This window comes from Anastrepha obliqua, chromosome 1 (assembly GCF_027943255.1).
Source record: "Anastrepha obliqua isolate idAnaObli1 chromosome 1, idAnaObli1_1.0, whole genome shotgun sequence".
Classification (NCBI taxonomy): domain Eukaryota; kingdom Metazoa; phylum Arthropoda; class Insecta; order Diptera; family Tephritidae; genus Anastrepha; species Anastrepha obliqua.
The window spans coordinates 160428494-160444962 of record NC_072892.1 but is presented as its reverse complement, the minus strand read 5'-3'; the positions used below and the strand labels follow the sequence as shown (position 1 = coordinate 160444962).

The 16469-nt window shown below is 33.7% G+C and overlaps 3 protein-coding genes across 5 annotated transcripts in view; 1 reads left to right on the top strand and 2 right to left on the bottom strand.

Annotated features, from left to right (window-relative positions):
• The window catches only part of LOC129239194 (methylthioribose-1-phosphate isomerase), a 43584-nt gene extending 39945 nt beyond the window's left edge, over positions 1-3639 (bottom strand). The window contains exon 1 of the mRNA XM_054874536.1: positions 3392-3639. The gene's annotated coding sequence lies outside the window, so the exon portion shown is untranslated. The remainder of the gene's footprint in view (positions 1-3391) is intronic.
• Positions 3640-6010: 2371 nt separating this feature from the next.
• LOC129239177 (zinc finger and SCAN domain-containing protein 30) lies at positions 6011-10674 on the top strand. 2 transcript variants are annotated; one of them, XM_054874524.1, is made up of 3 exons: positions 6011-7220; positions 7287-7468; positions 9677-10674. In XM_054874524.1, exons 1-3 carry the CDS (start codon positions 6098-6100, stop codon positions 10463-10465), a joined length of 2094 nt encoding a protein of 697 aa, XP_054730499.1. In that variant the 5' UTR covers positions 6011-6097; the 3' UTR covers positions 10466-10674. The 2 variants fall into 2 exon arrangements, with proteins under 2 accessions (XP_054730499.1, XP_054730493.1); XM_054874518.1 differs by having other exon boundaries at positions 7281-7468.
• A 2532-nt stretch (positions 10675-13206) lies between these two features.
• The window catches only part of LOC129239162 (arf-GAP with coiled-coil, ANK repeat and PH domain-containing protein 2), a 39629-nt gene continuing 36366 nt past the window's right edge, over positions 13207-16469 (bottom strand). For both annotated transcript variants that reach the window (XM_054874498.1, XM_054874506.1), the window contains exons 10-11: positions 14778-14998; positions 13207-14685 (exon numbers count right to left, since the gene is read on the bottom strand). In XM_054874498.1, coding sequence (XP_054730473.1) covers positions 14499-14685; positions 14778-14998 — 408 coding nt within the window. In that variant the 3' untranslated portion in view covers positions 13207-14498. The remainder of the gene's footprint in view (positions 14686-14777; positions 14999-16469) is intronic.

Here is a 16469-nt window from a genome sequence, read left to right as displayed (position 1 = left end):
AAATCCACCAAATGCAAATAGTTCATTTATCTATAATGAACATTGTTCAACATTGTTTTTAAGTTATTTTAGCAAAAACTTAAATTTTTCTAAGTTTATTTTGTAAATGATTTCGAAATGTACTGTTTGGCAACACTGTGTGGTGAGAGAGCAATCAGCTGACACGATTCTACGGAAACAATCCAAAGTCCCATGGCAACTATCTAAGATACTACGGAACGGAATTAATTTGTATGGGGCTCTCATTAGTTTCATTGTGTCAGCTGATACGGGTGACTGTGAGCACCATAACACGTTCTTAGTTTTTACGTAAACAAACCGGTTTATTATCGCTTCTACGTCAATCCATCAACTGATTCTCTTTAATTCACTCAGAGCCGGCTAACGGTCCAGCTGTTGCCAATGCATTAAAAATCTTTTCACGATGTCTATTTAGCTCTGGTGAAAAAGAAAATTATGAAGGGAACTTTGGCCGTTACGTCACTTGGGGATTTGGCAGCCAAATTCTGCACGATCATTTCATATGTATTCACACACTCGTCCAATCAGTTGCTGCTTAGATAGCAACGAAACAATATTATTTGAGGTTGTGTGGATTTGTTTTCGGATATCTCTAACACAATCTTATTGCCAGCCAAAATCTACACGATTATTCACATACTCGTCCAATCAGTCGTAATTCAGGCGGCAACGAAGTGTCTTATCTTAGTTGATTATTTTCATATATTACCAACACAGCCTCAATTTTTTTTATAGACACACCTCAAGAGACGTGAGCCCATCAGCTGATTCTGCCGAATTCACTCTGAGCCGAATAACTGTCTGTTAAAGAGCTTATCTTTGAAATCTTTTCACCATTGGACACGCCTGGACACGATCGTTTTAGTTATACACATCGCGTAACTGTTGCGATGCCTCCTCTTTTACTCTGCAAATTTTAATAGCTTTTTTCACGACGAGTCAAGAATGAAAAGTTACAAGATTGCGCCATCCCGAATCCGTGACGTGGGCCAAGAAAATAAACGAAAAGAAAAGGAATAAGCGTAAAGCAAAAAAACTGCATATTAAGGCTCTATTATCATTCGCGCTCTATTAATTTTGTTAATTAAAACTTAACATATTCACTTATTGTTTCACAACCAAGTAGCTTTGCACACAAAGGTTTGTTTAATTTCTGTGACAATGCCTGTCACAAAGAACAAAGTAGCTTTCTGCTGTTGAAACCACCTTTGTATTCTCTACATTTGTCTTTGCCTTCGGATAAAAATTTCGCGCTTATTATATCACTTGATAACAAATACAACCTTGTCGGCCAACACCGAGTCTTTAAGAGCACCAAAAGAACACTTTTTTGTCTGCTTTTTAATTCTCAAAAAAATTATTGCCGAATAACCCTCTTTCAATCTGTGACATGAAGAAAAGTCAGAAAATCCAATATTATTTTTCATTTAAAAGCAGGAACTAAATGATTCAGTTGATTTAAATATATCACAATTTTATTATCTTCTATGTGGATTTGCTACGACCGAGTGTAGGGTGTCAATCTCTGAATTCATTATGAAACGAAAGGCGTCTAATGAGCAATTACTATGAATGGATATAGAGAAGAGCAAGAGACTGAGAACTTGAACATGTAGCAGAAATTGTGTGATTGGCGCCTGTAATAATTACAGGAAACTTATACATAAACATATGGAAGGATTAGGAGGAATGAAACTACCTTTTTGTAGATTACATAGGGCTGGAATTTAGAACAATGCCGATCTTGGAATTTCTGGCAAACTATGTTTTTTTTAATGAAACTTGGTGGAGATGTTAGTGAGGTGTTAAGGAACACTCTTTATAACTTTAAATTAATCGGGAAATAATAATTTTTTAATTATTTACATTCAAAATGCCCTTGGGAACATCACTATAATTTGCCACATTACACTCTATATTTTTTAACATTTCACTAAAATTCACCAAATATACACTCACACGCGTGTTTGTACCGATTTTTATGCTAATATTCTAATTATATCTATTAAAATTAAATGCAAATTCATTTGCCTATGCAATCACATTCCAATTTTAAGCGCGAACAAGAAGAAGATTGGAATTACAACAGTATGGTGTTGCCGGATGCCTGCAAATGAAAACAAAAATTAAGTACTTGAGTTTAGTGTTAATGATGGGAATGGGGGTTATTGTGCCTGCTTACTACATACACGCATATGACGTTTTAATTTTGGGTTCAATGGTTTTAACACGGAAAGGAGTTTTACGCAAAAATACTGTGCATTGCGTAGCCGGAGTTGGACTGATGAGGGTTATTTTTTTGAAGCGCGGCCGAAGGCCGCCCACGAGAAAAGGAGTTCTACGCAAAAATACTGTGGATTGCGTAGCCGGAGTTGGACTGATGAGGGTTATTTTTTTGAAGCGCGGCCGAAGGCCGCCCACGCGAAAAGGAGTTCTACGCAAAAATACTGTGGATTGCGTAGCCGGAGTTGGACTGATGAGGGTTATTTTTTTGAAGTGCGGCCGAAGGCCGCCCACGCAAAAAGGAGTTCTACGCAAAGATACTGTGGATTGCGTAGCCGGAGTTGGACTGATGAGGGTTATTTTTTTGAAGCGCGGCCGAAGGCCGCCCACGCGAAAAGGAGTTCTACGCAAAAATACTGTGTTAATTAATTTAATTTAATTTTAATTACTTTATTATTTTTTGTGATACGCTTAATATCATTGTTTTTAAGTTTAAATGAGTTGTATGTTTTTATTTTCAAATTCATTTCTCAACTTTAAATTACAGCAAAAAATACTGCAGTTTTACAATGAACCTTCCACTGAACATCCCTGCGTGCGAACTTCGTTTTCATTTCAGGTGTATGGCAACACCAACTTTTCGCTAAATTATAGAACTTTAACATTAAATTACTTAAAAACTATAAGCCTCCGCAGGTTCTGTTTTCAGTTTTAAGATGGGGATACACCCCTCTATCACCCCCTTTTTACCGTTTTTTCCAAAGCGATCGGCATTATACTAAATTCTAGCCTTACATAGCGTTGATATGGATATATACACATATTTACATATATGTTTGTACAATATTAAATATAAGTCCAATCCTGCATATATACGATGAGACGTATAGCACTCATTTGGAACAGTTGAAAGGGACTAGACGCCGACATTACCTTATCTCTCCTCATACACACAAACATAATCATAAACGTCTGTACTTTCGATTCAAATTAAGAACATCCTGAAATGATGATGGCGGAAATCAACTGGTGGTTACTTCGTTATAGCCAAAGTTCGACTTGGCAAGCCGGCAAATATTTACAATGTGAGTAGTTACGAGCACAAAGAATCGACTACTTTTACATATGCACACACAGATGTACTTACCTTTACAGCTGCTTAAACAACGTAATTTTAACCACCTTTTTTACACTTTCACTTCACTTTATTTGGTAAATTTTAATATCGAAATAGACATTCACCTTGGCCTTAACTGTTTGACGTGAAAGAGGGCAGAAAATATCAGCAAATATGTTGTGAATTATATAGTTTCGTTTTACTTCTGCCCGGCTTTACAAAATCTCCACACTTTTCCTTATCACTATTCATGCACTTCGATTATCACACACGCAGACTTGCCACTTAGTTCTGTTGTAATTTTTGAATAACTTAAATGTACCGTCGTTAAGTTTCGCTGCATCCAATTGTGGTGGTTTCGGTTACGATATATTGATTTAGTTAATATTTTATTAATCAAAATACGCTTGATTTTTCCATATGACAGATATACCTTCTGTTTTAAAGTTTCGCCAATATTAGATGTTAAAATTAACGCAAGTTCATTCACAATAGTTAAATCTCTCTTCAGTGCTGAACGCATTTTGCACTGATATCGATATTCTTACTCATGAACACACCGATTGTGCTGATTCCTTTAAATTCGATAAGAACCGATGAACAGTTTGATGTTGGCGACATATTACATGGTGAAACTTAGTTGATAAAACATTAGGCCTCTTCTTTTTGGCAAGCGTTATCAAGTGGCCAAGGCGAATATATTAAAGGTGGTGTTGGTAAATCAGCTGAGTTGTTTTTTTTTTCGCCGTGTCCATATGGCTGTCAGCTAAGAATGGAACAAGGCGAATCCATTATTTGTTTTCTAGTTTCTCAATACTTTGCTTTCACCTTTAATTAATACGCCTTGCAAGTGGCGTAGGTAAAGTAACTGATATAAAGGACCAATACGGCAATAAAGTTGCCTTAAATTACATTTGTTTGTACAACTGTAAGTTATACCAGCCGAATGAGCTATAGTCATACTCGCTAGTGGCGAATCTTGCTCGATAGCTCTGTTGTTGCTTTCGCATTAAAATTTTTCTTTAAAATAATCGAGCATAAAGATGGCGAGCAAAGAAGGAAGCTAGCATTTTTAGGAAACGTTCTGCTCAAATATTTGTTCAAATGCGATAAGTTAATTTTTTGGAGATACTCATTTGTCATTCCATGTGGTTGAATGAGGGTTTTTTGTTGGTATGGGCTTTTTGCGGTTTGCCCACATAGGTTGGTCATCATTCCTCACGATCGTACATGCTACGATAAAACTTTGATCGATTCTAGAACCGAACTTCCTCTGCAGATATAAAAACTTCCTTTTTATTCTTCGAATTGTCATGAAACTGTAAAAGTGATGCGCTCACTACAAGTTAGCATTTATCTCTTTCAACTAATTATGCCATTTCCCCCTTTTGATCTCGTCGAATTCTTCTATGCCAGTTTTTGATTAAGATTATGAACTAATGTATGATGTATACTTCTTTCGAATTGTGAGAAAGTATTTTTTTTTAAATTTATTTAGAACTAGCATTTCCCAGTGGGCTTCGCACCACCATACATAAAATGTTTTTTTTATATCGCAAGAAATTTTTCATATTAAGTTTTCTTTATAGAACTCGTAAAATGTTTAAACAGTTGAATTAGTTGATTTTTTTCATTCAACATACTTTCTAAAGATGTCACAATAGCTGTCTGTACTTTTTTAAAATTTGATTGTGGTGGTCACCTGTATACAGGTAAGATAAAAGAGCTGATAAAAACTTGTAATTAAACTTTGATTCTTTAATTTCCATTTCAATTTTTTACGCTAAATAAATTATGCTAAAATAAATAAACTTAAAAATGTTTTTCCAGTTCCTTGAATGATCCAGTTTTTATTATATTTTCGTCCAAAATTAATATTAACATAATACACTTACAACCACAACAGTACAACAGAAATGCCCATAAGCGGCTGTGTATTTGGTGTTGTTTTTCCCATACAGGCATTTCGTATGAAAGGAAACCATTACTCACATAAAATGTCATAACTCAGGAACGGCTGCACCGATTTCAATCAAACTTCACACAAACCACCTCCTCAAAGATAGAAAAGAACTCTACAATTTTTGTGTCAATCGGTTTGGCGGTTCTTAAGTTATAAGATTACCAAGGAAATGTAACTTCTTTTTATATATATAGATAATTTTTTTTTTTAGATTATTAATACTAGTTTAGGATTATTATGCTTCTCTAGGATGAAACGTCTTTAGTAATTCTTTGGTAACTGAGTTTGATCAATGAATTGCTAAATTTTTCTTTTTTGCCGATATTCTATTGTTTTTAAGTTACCAAAAAATTTTAATTTTTACCCAATATACTCAAGCGAAAATACCAATCACTTACACCATCCCACACTTAGGTGTCTGTTAAACTAACCCTCAGAGTTCCTGTCAAAGCGTAGGAAGAATAAGAGTGTTTTACTTGTAATATTTTACAATGCAGGGCAGCCACCTTTTTCGCATCCAACTCCTTATTCAACAGGGCAGCTGTGAAAGTTGAATGGTGTAAACAGCCCTTCATGGATAATTCCGATAAATGAGCAATTCATTTTAATCGAGAAAAATATCGAAAAGAAAGTGCCGAATAAATGTTTGTGTTTATGTAGTAGTTACATTCCTAACTAATTTTGTTTATGGCTTATACTCTGGTGATTTCATTATTGGTTGAGTAGCTTCTACTAACGTAAATAAAAGTATTTAAAAATTGCAAACAATTGAGATGGCGGAGGACTTGTATCCCGATTTGGAGAGAATGTGCCGGTTGTGCCTACGCGTCATTGATGAGGCAGATCTTGTTGACATTTTCCCTCAAAGTGAACGCTGCTCTGGTAACGGCAACGCGGCTATGCAGCTGTCCATCCCAATGCGTATCATGGCGTGTGCTGCATTGGAAGTCCAAGCCGGCGATGGGCTTCCCAAATCGATATGCACCGAATGCCGCTTTCAATTAGAAAAGTCATATTACTTTCGCAAGCGTAATCAGAAATCCGACAGTAAATTGCGCAAGCATATACGGCTGCTAAATTTGGGAAAGCAAAGTAGGGTATTTGTAAAGACGGAAGACGATGATTTTGAAGACGAACTCGAATTTGAGGACTCGATCAAATTTATACAAAAGAGAGAAGAAGAAAAGCAAGCAGAAGAACAAGCACTGTGGGACGAGAAGTTGCGAAAAGACCTCGATCACAAAATATCACTTGCCAAAGCAGAATGGACTGAACAATGTAAGGAAGAGCTCAAGGAGGTGGTAGCAAAAGAAATACGCTGCACAGTTGTTGCCGAAGTAAGGCAAGAATTACGTGTTGAAATGGAGCAGGAAATCAGAGCTACTTTACGCGAGGAATGTTTGGAACAGGCAAAGGAGGAACTCCGTGCGGAAGTCATGGAGGAGTGCCGCGAGCGTGAACGTAATGCGCTGTTCGACGATCTACAATCCTTTTTGAACCAAAAAAGGGATGAGAGTACAACACAGAAAGGAAGCACTGATTTTGTGCCTGTTGTAGCAGAAAATTTAATTAAAAACAAAGGAGATACACAAAATGTTGCGGATGAACCAGTCCAAAGGGCTGCTAAACGTAAAGTTATTATTGACAATGACGAGACTTGTGTCGAAGCGGAAGCCGATGTGGACGACGAGGAAGAAGAGTCTGAGTTCTATCTCATAGAATCCATTAATAGTCACGAAGATGACTGTTCAATTGCATCCGAAAAACCAACGAAACGACAAAAAATTGACAAAAGTCAGCGTTTTGAATATTTTGAAGATAGAACGGGAAGCGGAAATTTTCGCTTAACAGCCTCGGAAAGCAGCAGCCATGAACCGGGCGCGGAGTCATATCACAGTAATTAAGATCTAAGACAGAGTAATACATATTTACGTAACAATACATATCTAATTTAAGTTGCAGATTCTGGCGAAGTTCAGTATTACAAAAAGGTGTTAAAAAATGAAAACGATGAAGAGCAAGCAATCGAAAACGACGGCGAACATGAAGAGGAAAATGTTATAGTTTTAAACTTTGAAAACGGCATAGAAGGCGAGCAAGTCGAGTCAATGGATTTCGCGGATCTAAAGAAGTTATATATCGTGGTGGGTTTTAATTGGTTTAAAATATTGAAAATTTTTTTTATTTGTATCTAATTGAAAATGTTTTTTGTAACTGAAATTTTTTTTGTAATTGAAATTTTTTTTATTTTTTTGTAATTGAAATTTTTTTATTTTGTAATTGTTTTTTTTTTATTTATAATTAAAAAAAAATTTATTTGCAAATGATTTTTTTTTATTATTTATAATTGCAAATTTTTATTTTTATATCTAAATATGTATAATTGAACATTTTTTTTATTTGCAATTCAAGTTTTTTTTTATTTGTAATTGGAATTTTTTTTGTAATTGATTTTTTTTTTCATTTGTAATTGAATTTTTTTTTATAATTGAAAAAATTTTGTGAAAATGTTTTTTGTAATGAAATTTTTTTTATTTATTGAATTTTTTTATTTGCAATTGAAAATTGTTTATTTTTGTGTAATTGTTTTTTTTTTATTTGTAATTGAAATGTTTTTTATTTGTAATTGAATTTTTTTTATTTGCAATTGAATTTATTTTAATTTTTATTTTTTATCTATATATGAACATTTGTTTTTATTCGCAATCAAAGTTTTTTTTATTTGTAATTGGTTTTTTTTTTTGTAATTATAACTTTATTTATTTATTTATTTTTTTTTTTCATTTATAATTGCACAATTTTTTTTTATTTATAATTGAAAAATGTTTGTTTTTTATTTCTAATAATTCAAATTTTTTTGTAATAAAATTTTTTTTATTTGTAATTGAAATGTTTTTTTTTAATTTGTAATTGAATTTTCTCTTTTTATTTGTTATTGAAATGTTTTTTAATTTGTAATTAAACAATTTTTATGTGTTTATTTATAATTAAATTTGAATTTTTTTTTATCTATAATTGAATTTTTATATATTTGCAATTGAAGTCTTATTTATTTATAATTCAAAAATTTTTGTAAAAGTTTTGTGAAAATGTTTTTTGTAATGAATTTTTTTTATTTTTTTGTTATTGAATTTTTTTTTTGTAATTGATTTTTGTTTTAATTTGTGATTGAAATGTTTTTTTATTTCTAATTCAATTTTTTTTATTTATAATGAACTTTTTTATTTTTATTTGCAATTGATTTGTTTTATTTATAATTGAAAATTTTTATTTGTAATTGATATTTTTTTTTCATTTGTAATTGAACATTTTTATTTATAATTGAAAAATGTTTGTTTTTTATTTCTATTAATTCAATTTTTTTGTAATTGAATTTTTTTATTTGTAATTGAAATGCTTTTCTTTTTTATTTGTAGTTGAAATTTTCTCTTTTTATTTGTTATTGAAATTTTTTTTTTATTTGTAATTACAAATTTTTTTGTTTTTATTTATAATTAAATTTTTTTTATTTGTAATTGAATTTTTTTATCTATAATTGAAATTTTTTTTGTTTTATTTATAATTGAATTTTTATTTATTTGCAATTGAATGTTTTTTTTTTGTAATTGAATTATTTTTTTAATTTGTAATTGAAAGGTTTTTTTATTTGTAATTGAAAATTTTATTATTTTTGTGTAATTGAATTATTTTTTTAATTTGTAATTCAATTTTTTTTATTTATAATTAAATTTTTTGTTTTTATTTGCAATTGATTTTTTTTATTAATAATTGAAAATTTTTATTTTTGTATCTATAATTTAAAATTTTTTTCATTTGCAATTAAAGTTTTTTTATTTGTAATTGATATTTTTTTCATTTGTAATTAACATTTTTTTTTATACTTGAAAAATTTTTGTTTTTTATTTGTTATCATTTTACATTTTTTTGTAATTGAAATTTTTTTTTTAATTGAATTTTTTTAAATTTGTTTTTGAAAGGTTTTGTTTTTATTTGTATTTGAAAAAAATTTTTATATTGAAATGTTTGTTTGTTAGTAATTGAAAATTTTTTATTTTTTAATTTATAATTAATTTTATTTGCAATTAAATTTTGTTTATTTATAATTAAAAATTTTGTTTTCTTTTTTTATTTGTAATTGAATTTTTTTTATGATTAAATTTTTTTTTTATTTGCAATTGAAGTTTTTGTTATTTGTAAGTGAAACATTTTTATTTGTAATATAATTGAAACTTTTTTTATTTGTAATTGAAACTTTTTTTATTTATAATTGAAAAATTTTGGGTTTTATTTGTAATTGAAATTTTATTTGTTTTTTATTTAAATTAAATCAACATTTTATTTTTTCATTTCAGAAGTCCTCAAAAGCCGAGCAAAGTTCTCCGGATGAGAACAAAACAGCGGAGAAGCCACTCTTTACGAAGCAGGTAGTGGCCGACAATGCTAATGCGGTGGATCTGGCCAACAGCATAGATTTTCCGTTGCACTTACGCAAAACTGACACACCCAAAACGTTCAAATGCGACTCATGCCCCATGGTGTTCTCCACAAGCAATGCCATGAATCGTCATTTGCGTACCCATCAGAAGATGGAGCAGCGCGGCGTATCCTATCAGTGCTCTGTATGCCTTGTTTACTTGTCCTGCAAAAGTGCGCTCAATCGGCATATGATCATACATACGGGCGAAAAGCCACATGTGTGTGAGGAGTGCGGCAAGTCGTTTGTGCAACGCGAAGTACTAAAGCGCCATATGTTAACGCATACCGGTGCCCGGCCGCACAAGTGTACCCACTGTCGACGTACATTTACACAGCGCAACAATCTGATAAATCACATCAATCGGGCGCACTCGGAAGTTCCAATAGCGCAATACTCTTGTCATCTTTGCCCGAAACGCTTCAGTCATACGTCAGGACTCAGTCGACATCTGGTCACGCATACCGGTCTGACGTTCCAGTGCACAGAATGTAAGCGTAAATTTGCAGATCGCTCATCGGTGAAGCGTCACATCATAAATGTGCATGGTGTGGGAAAAAATGTGGCGGTGGAAAGTGTGAAGAAGACCGGAGTTGAGTATTACTCTGTCGATGGTGGCGATACTGCAGAAACTGAAGAGGAAAACGGTGCAGAGTTTTTGGTATGATAGAAGGATATACGTACATATGTATATATGTATTTAAAATTGGTGTTGAAACAATAACAAAAATATTTGTTTATTACTTTTTTCTAAACATTTATTGTTATGTCTATACGTAAGTCAGAACTAAGTGTGTAGCTTACTGGAGATGAGGCCAGAGATGTTGTACAAGTAGTAGCATAAAAGTTATTGATAATAAATTAATTTTAATTACATTGGCTTATTGATTGTTAGCAGGTATATTCGTTAATTCAATTAGCTATCATCAGCAACAATAAAAAGTAAGCATTGAGCGTAAGCAGAAGCCTTTCTAAAGACTAGAAAGGTAAGGGACACAAATTTTACAATCACTTGCAAAAACAGATACAAGGCAGATCAGCTGAAATCTCTTGAAAATAATCGCATAATTATAATAAATATTCAAAAATTACAAAGAAATACAATTTTCATAAAAAGAAAAATTGGTTTGTTTACAAAAAGCAAGGCAAATTCATTAAAGGTGCTGGCACTAGACCAACAACAATATTTTGTACGTTTGATTGTCAAAGAAAAGTATTGAGAAACTAGAAAACAAATAATGAATTCGCCTCCTTGTTTCATTCTCAGCTGACAGCCACATGGACACGGCGAAAAAAAAATGTCTTGCTTTACCAATATTCGCCTTGCCAGTAACAATTTGCAAGTCTTACGCATTCCTGATTAAATTGTTGCTGAAAAAAAAAAATATATATATATAAAAATTTGAGCTACTTCGTATTAAATTAAAAAATAAATAAAGAAAATGTAAAATAACAAGCTAACCCTACTTTGGACACTTTTTTTAAATTTTCATTTGGGCACCCGGCTTTTTTTCGTCCCGTTCGAGGATCCTTTTATCCATAAATCGGGTATCCCTTCAGCACCTATCAATTCCATAGAACGCTCATCCGGATTAATAACCAATTCCCTAGACATTGCTAACACGTTCGCCAAAACTTGGTCAGAATATTCAAGTGACTTTAATTTCCCACCAGAATATCTTAATAAAAAAAGAGTAATTCTGCAACAGTTATACCTTCCGAGACAGCTAACAAGCGATGCTCTTGCATTGGAAACTGATTTTAGCCATATTGAACTAGAAACTTCACTTCAGCATGCCAAAGGGGAAACCCCAGGCAGAGACAGGATATCTTACCCCTTGCTACGGAACCTTCCCAGCTCCTGCAAAAGCACTCTTCTATCACTCTACAATGACATGTTCAAAACTGGTAAATACCCTCACACTTGGCTGTCTGCCGACTTGATACCAATTTCCAAACCGAATAAGCCTACAAATCACCTCGAAAGCTACAGCCCCATATCACTTCCCTCTTGCTTAGGCAAAACATTTGAAAAAATTATAGCAAAACGGCTTATGTGGTTCATAACAAAAAACGGGTTTGTGAGTCCTAATCAAGTTGCCTTTAAAAAATACCATAGCACCATGGAAGGTCTTATTCCCCTGCAACACTACATAGCAGATGCTCTTTCATTAACAAATCACGTAACATTACTGTCGACAGATTTTGAAAAGGCCTTTGACCGCATTGGAGTCCATGTTGTTCTTGAACAACTGGCAGCGTGGCATATTGGCCCGAAAATTTACCAGTTGGTAAAGTCGTTCTTAACGAATCGTACATTTCAAGTCAAAGTCAATGGTGTACCTTCCTCAATGCACCGCCTTGAAAACGGTATACCCCAAGGCTCTCCTCTCTTAGTGGTACTCTTTATTATAGCCTTCGAGGCAATAAATAAAATTGCCTCCAAACAAAAAAGTTTAGACTTCCAGACATATGCTGACGATGCTTTCTTTTACACAAAAGTCAAAGACATCAATGAAGTACAATTAATATTCGAAATGCTGCTTGACGATATTAGCTCCTGGAGCAATTTTATCTTACAGGAAATGCATGACACTGCATATCTGCCGGAAGAAACGATGTCCACAAATACAAATTAATCATCAAAATACAACCGCTATTAGAAAACAACTTTTTCTTTAAATTTTGTTGTTTCATGTACGGAGACTCGAATCTACGCACTACCGAATGGTAGTCACGCATGAGTTAGCACGACGACCTCCTTCTTATGGTGCTCACACTCACCAACGAAAACGTACGCCCGCATGAGGTGACACGATGAAATAATGAGAGTCCCATGTAAATGAATTCTCACCACCGTTCCGTTCCGTTCCGTAGTATGGTAGGTCGTTGTTTCATCGTGTCAGTTGATACGGGCGTACGGGCGCACGTTTACGTTGGTGAGTGTGCGCACTAGGGCGGGTCGATTTAAAAATCGCTCATTGCTCTGTGAAAATCGTGTTCTAGGGATCAATTTTGAAAAATCCTTATTTGACCCATTTAGAGTGCTCCAATCGAGTCCAAATGTATGACTGACCCCCACTAACTGTGGACGGCCGATCCACCCATGCCAGTGCCACACCCCCTGGAACTCCCCTGGGGGGTTCCCCATACAATCATTTCAAAATATCACCATTTTTGGCCTTTACATGAGAAAAGAAACTAAAAAGTTCGACCCAAATTGGGGGACATCAGAATTCGTTTTAGAGGTATGGTTCCTTCGGCAAAGTTTCTTATTTTGATCCCTAGAATATGATTTTCACAGAGCAATGGGCGATTTTTTTGCCTCCCCACAAATCGACCCGGCCTAGTGAGCACTATTATACCTTAATTTTTTCTGTCACGAAATAAATACAAGACAGCTTTTTAAGTGTTCAATAAATATGCATTTTTTTCTATTTAGGTAATCCTTTATGTAGACTTGATATTTTGTATATGTTTTGCAACATATACACACACACACACTTGTGTACGATTAACAAATTGTTCACAGAAGCTGTTAAAACGTTAAATTGTATATAAATAACTAAACATTATCAATATGCACATTACAATATATTTGAAACATTTACTTTTATGTATGTATTTGTATAAGTATTTAGGTAGCTTAGGCGAATTCCTAACTAACTATTCGTACAACAATGCAAAATTGTAAATTTGAAAATTCGGCGCTCACACAACTCTTCTACCGCAACAAACATCTAATATATTTTAAATTGTCTTATTTAGAAAAAAAAAATTAAAAAAAAAAATTAAATTTATAAATGTTTAACTTAATTAGTGGAAGTAAGAAAAATGTGATTTCTTGAATGCTTTTATAAATACTTTAGTTTTTCTAGAGTTAATTTTCTCTATTCTTTGAATAAAACATACGAGTTTTTTTTTTTTCAAACAAGACTACACAAGCGTTTCAGAGTAAATGCATAATACAAAACAATTCGGGAAAACCACTCAATGGCAATGCAACAAATACAATAGTTTTTCTGAGAATAACAATGAACAGTAGAGATTACGAGTTTCACATCTCTAAAACAATAATAATAACCAACAATTTTGGCAAAATCTTTTTAAAACACATTCATATTTCATTCCCCCCCAACACTTTAAACAAGTCAACTTTCGACGAAACAGTACACGAAATATAAAAATCGACTAAATTCATATTTTAAATTTTTTGTTTGTGTGCTTTTTTTTTGTTGCTTGTTTTGTTTTTGGTTGGTGTACAACAGCGCAGCATGTACGGGCATGCGAAATATGTATGTATGTATGCATGTGCTAAATATGTTTGTATATGTATATGTATACGTAATATAGTAGGTACAAATATTCAAAATACTTCAATATATTGTGCTCAACGACGCACGTCCATATGTAGACAGTCACATTTTGTGGTAGGTTCAGTAATTTAAATTTTTGCATGTCTAGTATATATGTATGTATGTATACACCAAAAGCGGCTAACTGTTTTTTTTTTGTTTTTTGTTTTTTATATTATTTTCTTTTTTCCTTTTAATTGTAGTTTTTGTATGCACCTCGTGTTTACGTTCGCTTGCAATTTGATTAGATATTCTTTTTTGTTTATTTGTCATCGACACACACACACACACACGCATTCATATATGTGTGTATGTATGTTTGTATGCAGTTGACGCTCATTCGAATTAATCCGAGTTGGTGAGGGAAGACCGCTGTGATTCGAGTGTATTGGTGTCGGTGCGATTGCGCAACATGCGCGGTTGACTCGACGCAAAATTGGAAAAGTCTTTCATAACATCCTTGTAGGTTTCATCTTCGCCATTGCCCTCGTCGTTCATGCCGATTTCGTCATTGAGACGCGTAAGACGCAAACTAGCAAAAAAAAAAAAATAAAAAATAATAATAATTTAATGTAAAGTAATTTCAAGGCACAATGAAATTTTCCGCAATTGCCTTCCACTTACAGCGTCACGATGTCCGCATTGCGTTGATCAACCGCTATATCGAGTGGTTTTTTGCCATCATTCGATTCGGTGTCATATTTGGCTTTGTGCTTGAGCAACAAATACACCTGCGCTATGAAACCACTGGCGGTGGACATGTGCAACGCCGTCTCGCCATTGTCATCGGCCGTATCGATGGGCACACCATTCAACAATAAGTACTCACATGCCATAACGGAACCCTGTAGAGTTTAGAGAAAAAATTTAATTAGTTAAAATAGAACTTTTGAATTTACTCTAACTTTAGTTTTAAAAAATATTGCATTTAAAAGCGAGAATTGAATTGAAGGTTTTGACTATTTTGATGCTATTACAACATTTCACGCTGCTCCCTCGGTGTTGGTTATATGCACTTTAAACTAGACTCTAGCGTACAAAGAATATACTTTAGGAGTTTTTCTAGACGTTAGTAGAGCATTCAATAATGTGTCGAGAGAAGTTTGTTTAAGAGGTTAGGGGTGGTCGGAATTTTCAAAAAACTTGATTTTTTTTTTGCATTTTCTTAAAGTATAATAAAGGGTGTTTTTTTAGAGGTTAGGTTTTCAAGTTGGCACTACTTTTTTCGTAGATGGTCTTTTTGACAGCTGTCACTTGATTTATACTCAGTTTGGTTTGCCATTTCATAATGAATAGATTTACACCTGAACAACGTTTGCAAATCGTGCAAATTACGAAAATAATGGTTCGGTTCGCGCGACGCATCGAAGAAAATTTTGTTCAGCGATGAAGCTCACTTTTGGTTGAATGGGTATGTCAATAAGCAAAATTGTCGCATTTGGAGTGAACATAATCGACAAGCCATTGCTGAGACGCCGTTACATCCTCAAAAAGTCACTGTTTGGTGTGCTCTATGGGCAGAGGGAATCATTGGCCCATATTTCTTTAAAAATGAAGCCGGCCATAATGTTACAGTCAATAGAGAGCGCTATAGAGCCATGATTAATGACTTTTTCGTGCCTGAATTGGACGATGTTGATGTGGACGACCTTTGGTTCCAACAAGACGGCGCTACATGCCATACAGCCAACGCAACAATCGATTTATTGAAGGAAACTTTTGGTGAGCGCATTATCTCGCGCCGTGGACCTGTGGCGTGGCCTCCAAGATCGTGCTATATAACACCCCTGGACTATTTCTTGTGGGGCTATGTGAAGTCGCTTGTCTACGCAGATAAGCCCGAGACGATTGCCGTCTAGGAAGAGAATATTCGGCGCGTTATTGCTGACATACAGCCCCAATTGCTGCAAAAAGTGGTCGAAAATTGGGCCTCTCAGCTGGAATTTATTCGAGCCAGCCGCGGCGGCCACTTGCCCGAAATCATTTTTAAAACATAATGGCAAACCCTTATCTTTATAATAAAACTAAATTCTTGGCCATAACATTAAATTATATACGTTTTATTTCATCCTGAAAACCTAACCTCTAAAAAAACACCCTTTATCTTAAAATATTGTGTGAAAATAAATTTGAAGTGTATCCGATAAATAGTTTTCGAGTTATTCAACAGTTAACAAAGGGCGCTCAGGAGCTCGATAGGAAAACTTTAAATGCTTTTTCCTCTAAACAATGTTTTTTGAACTGGTGCTCACTGTAACTTAAAACCGCTTGATAGATTTCAATAAAATTTATACTGCCTTTGAAAAACAAAAAAAA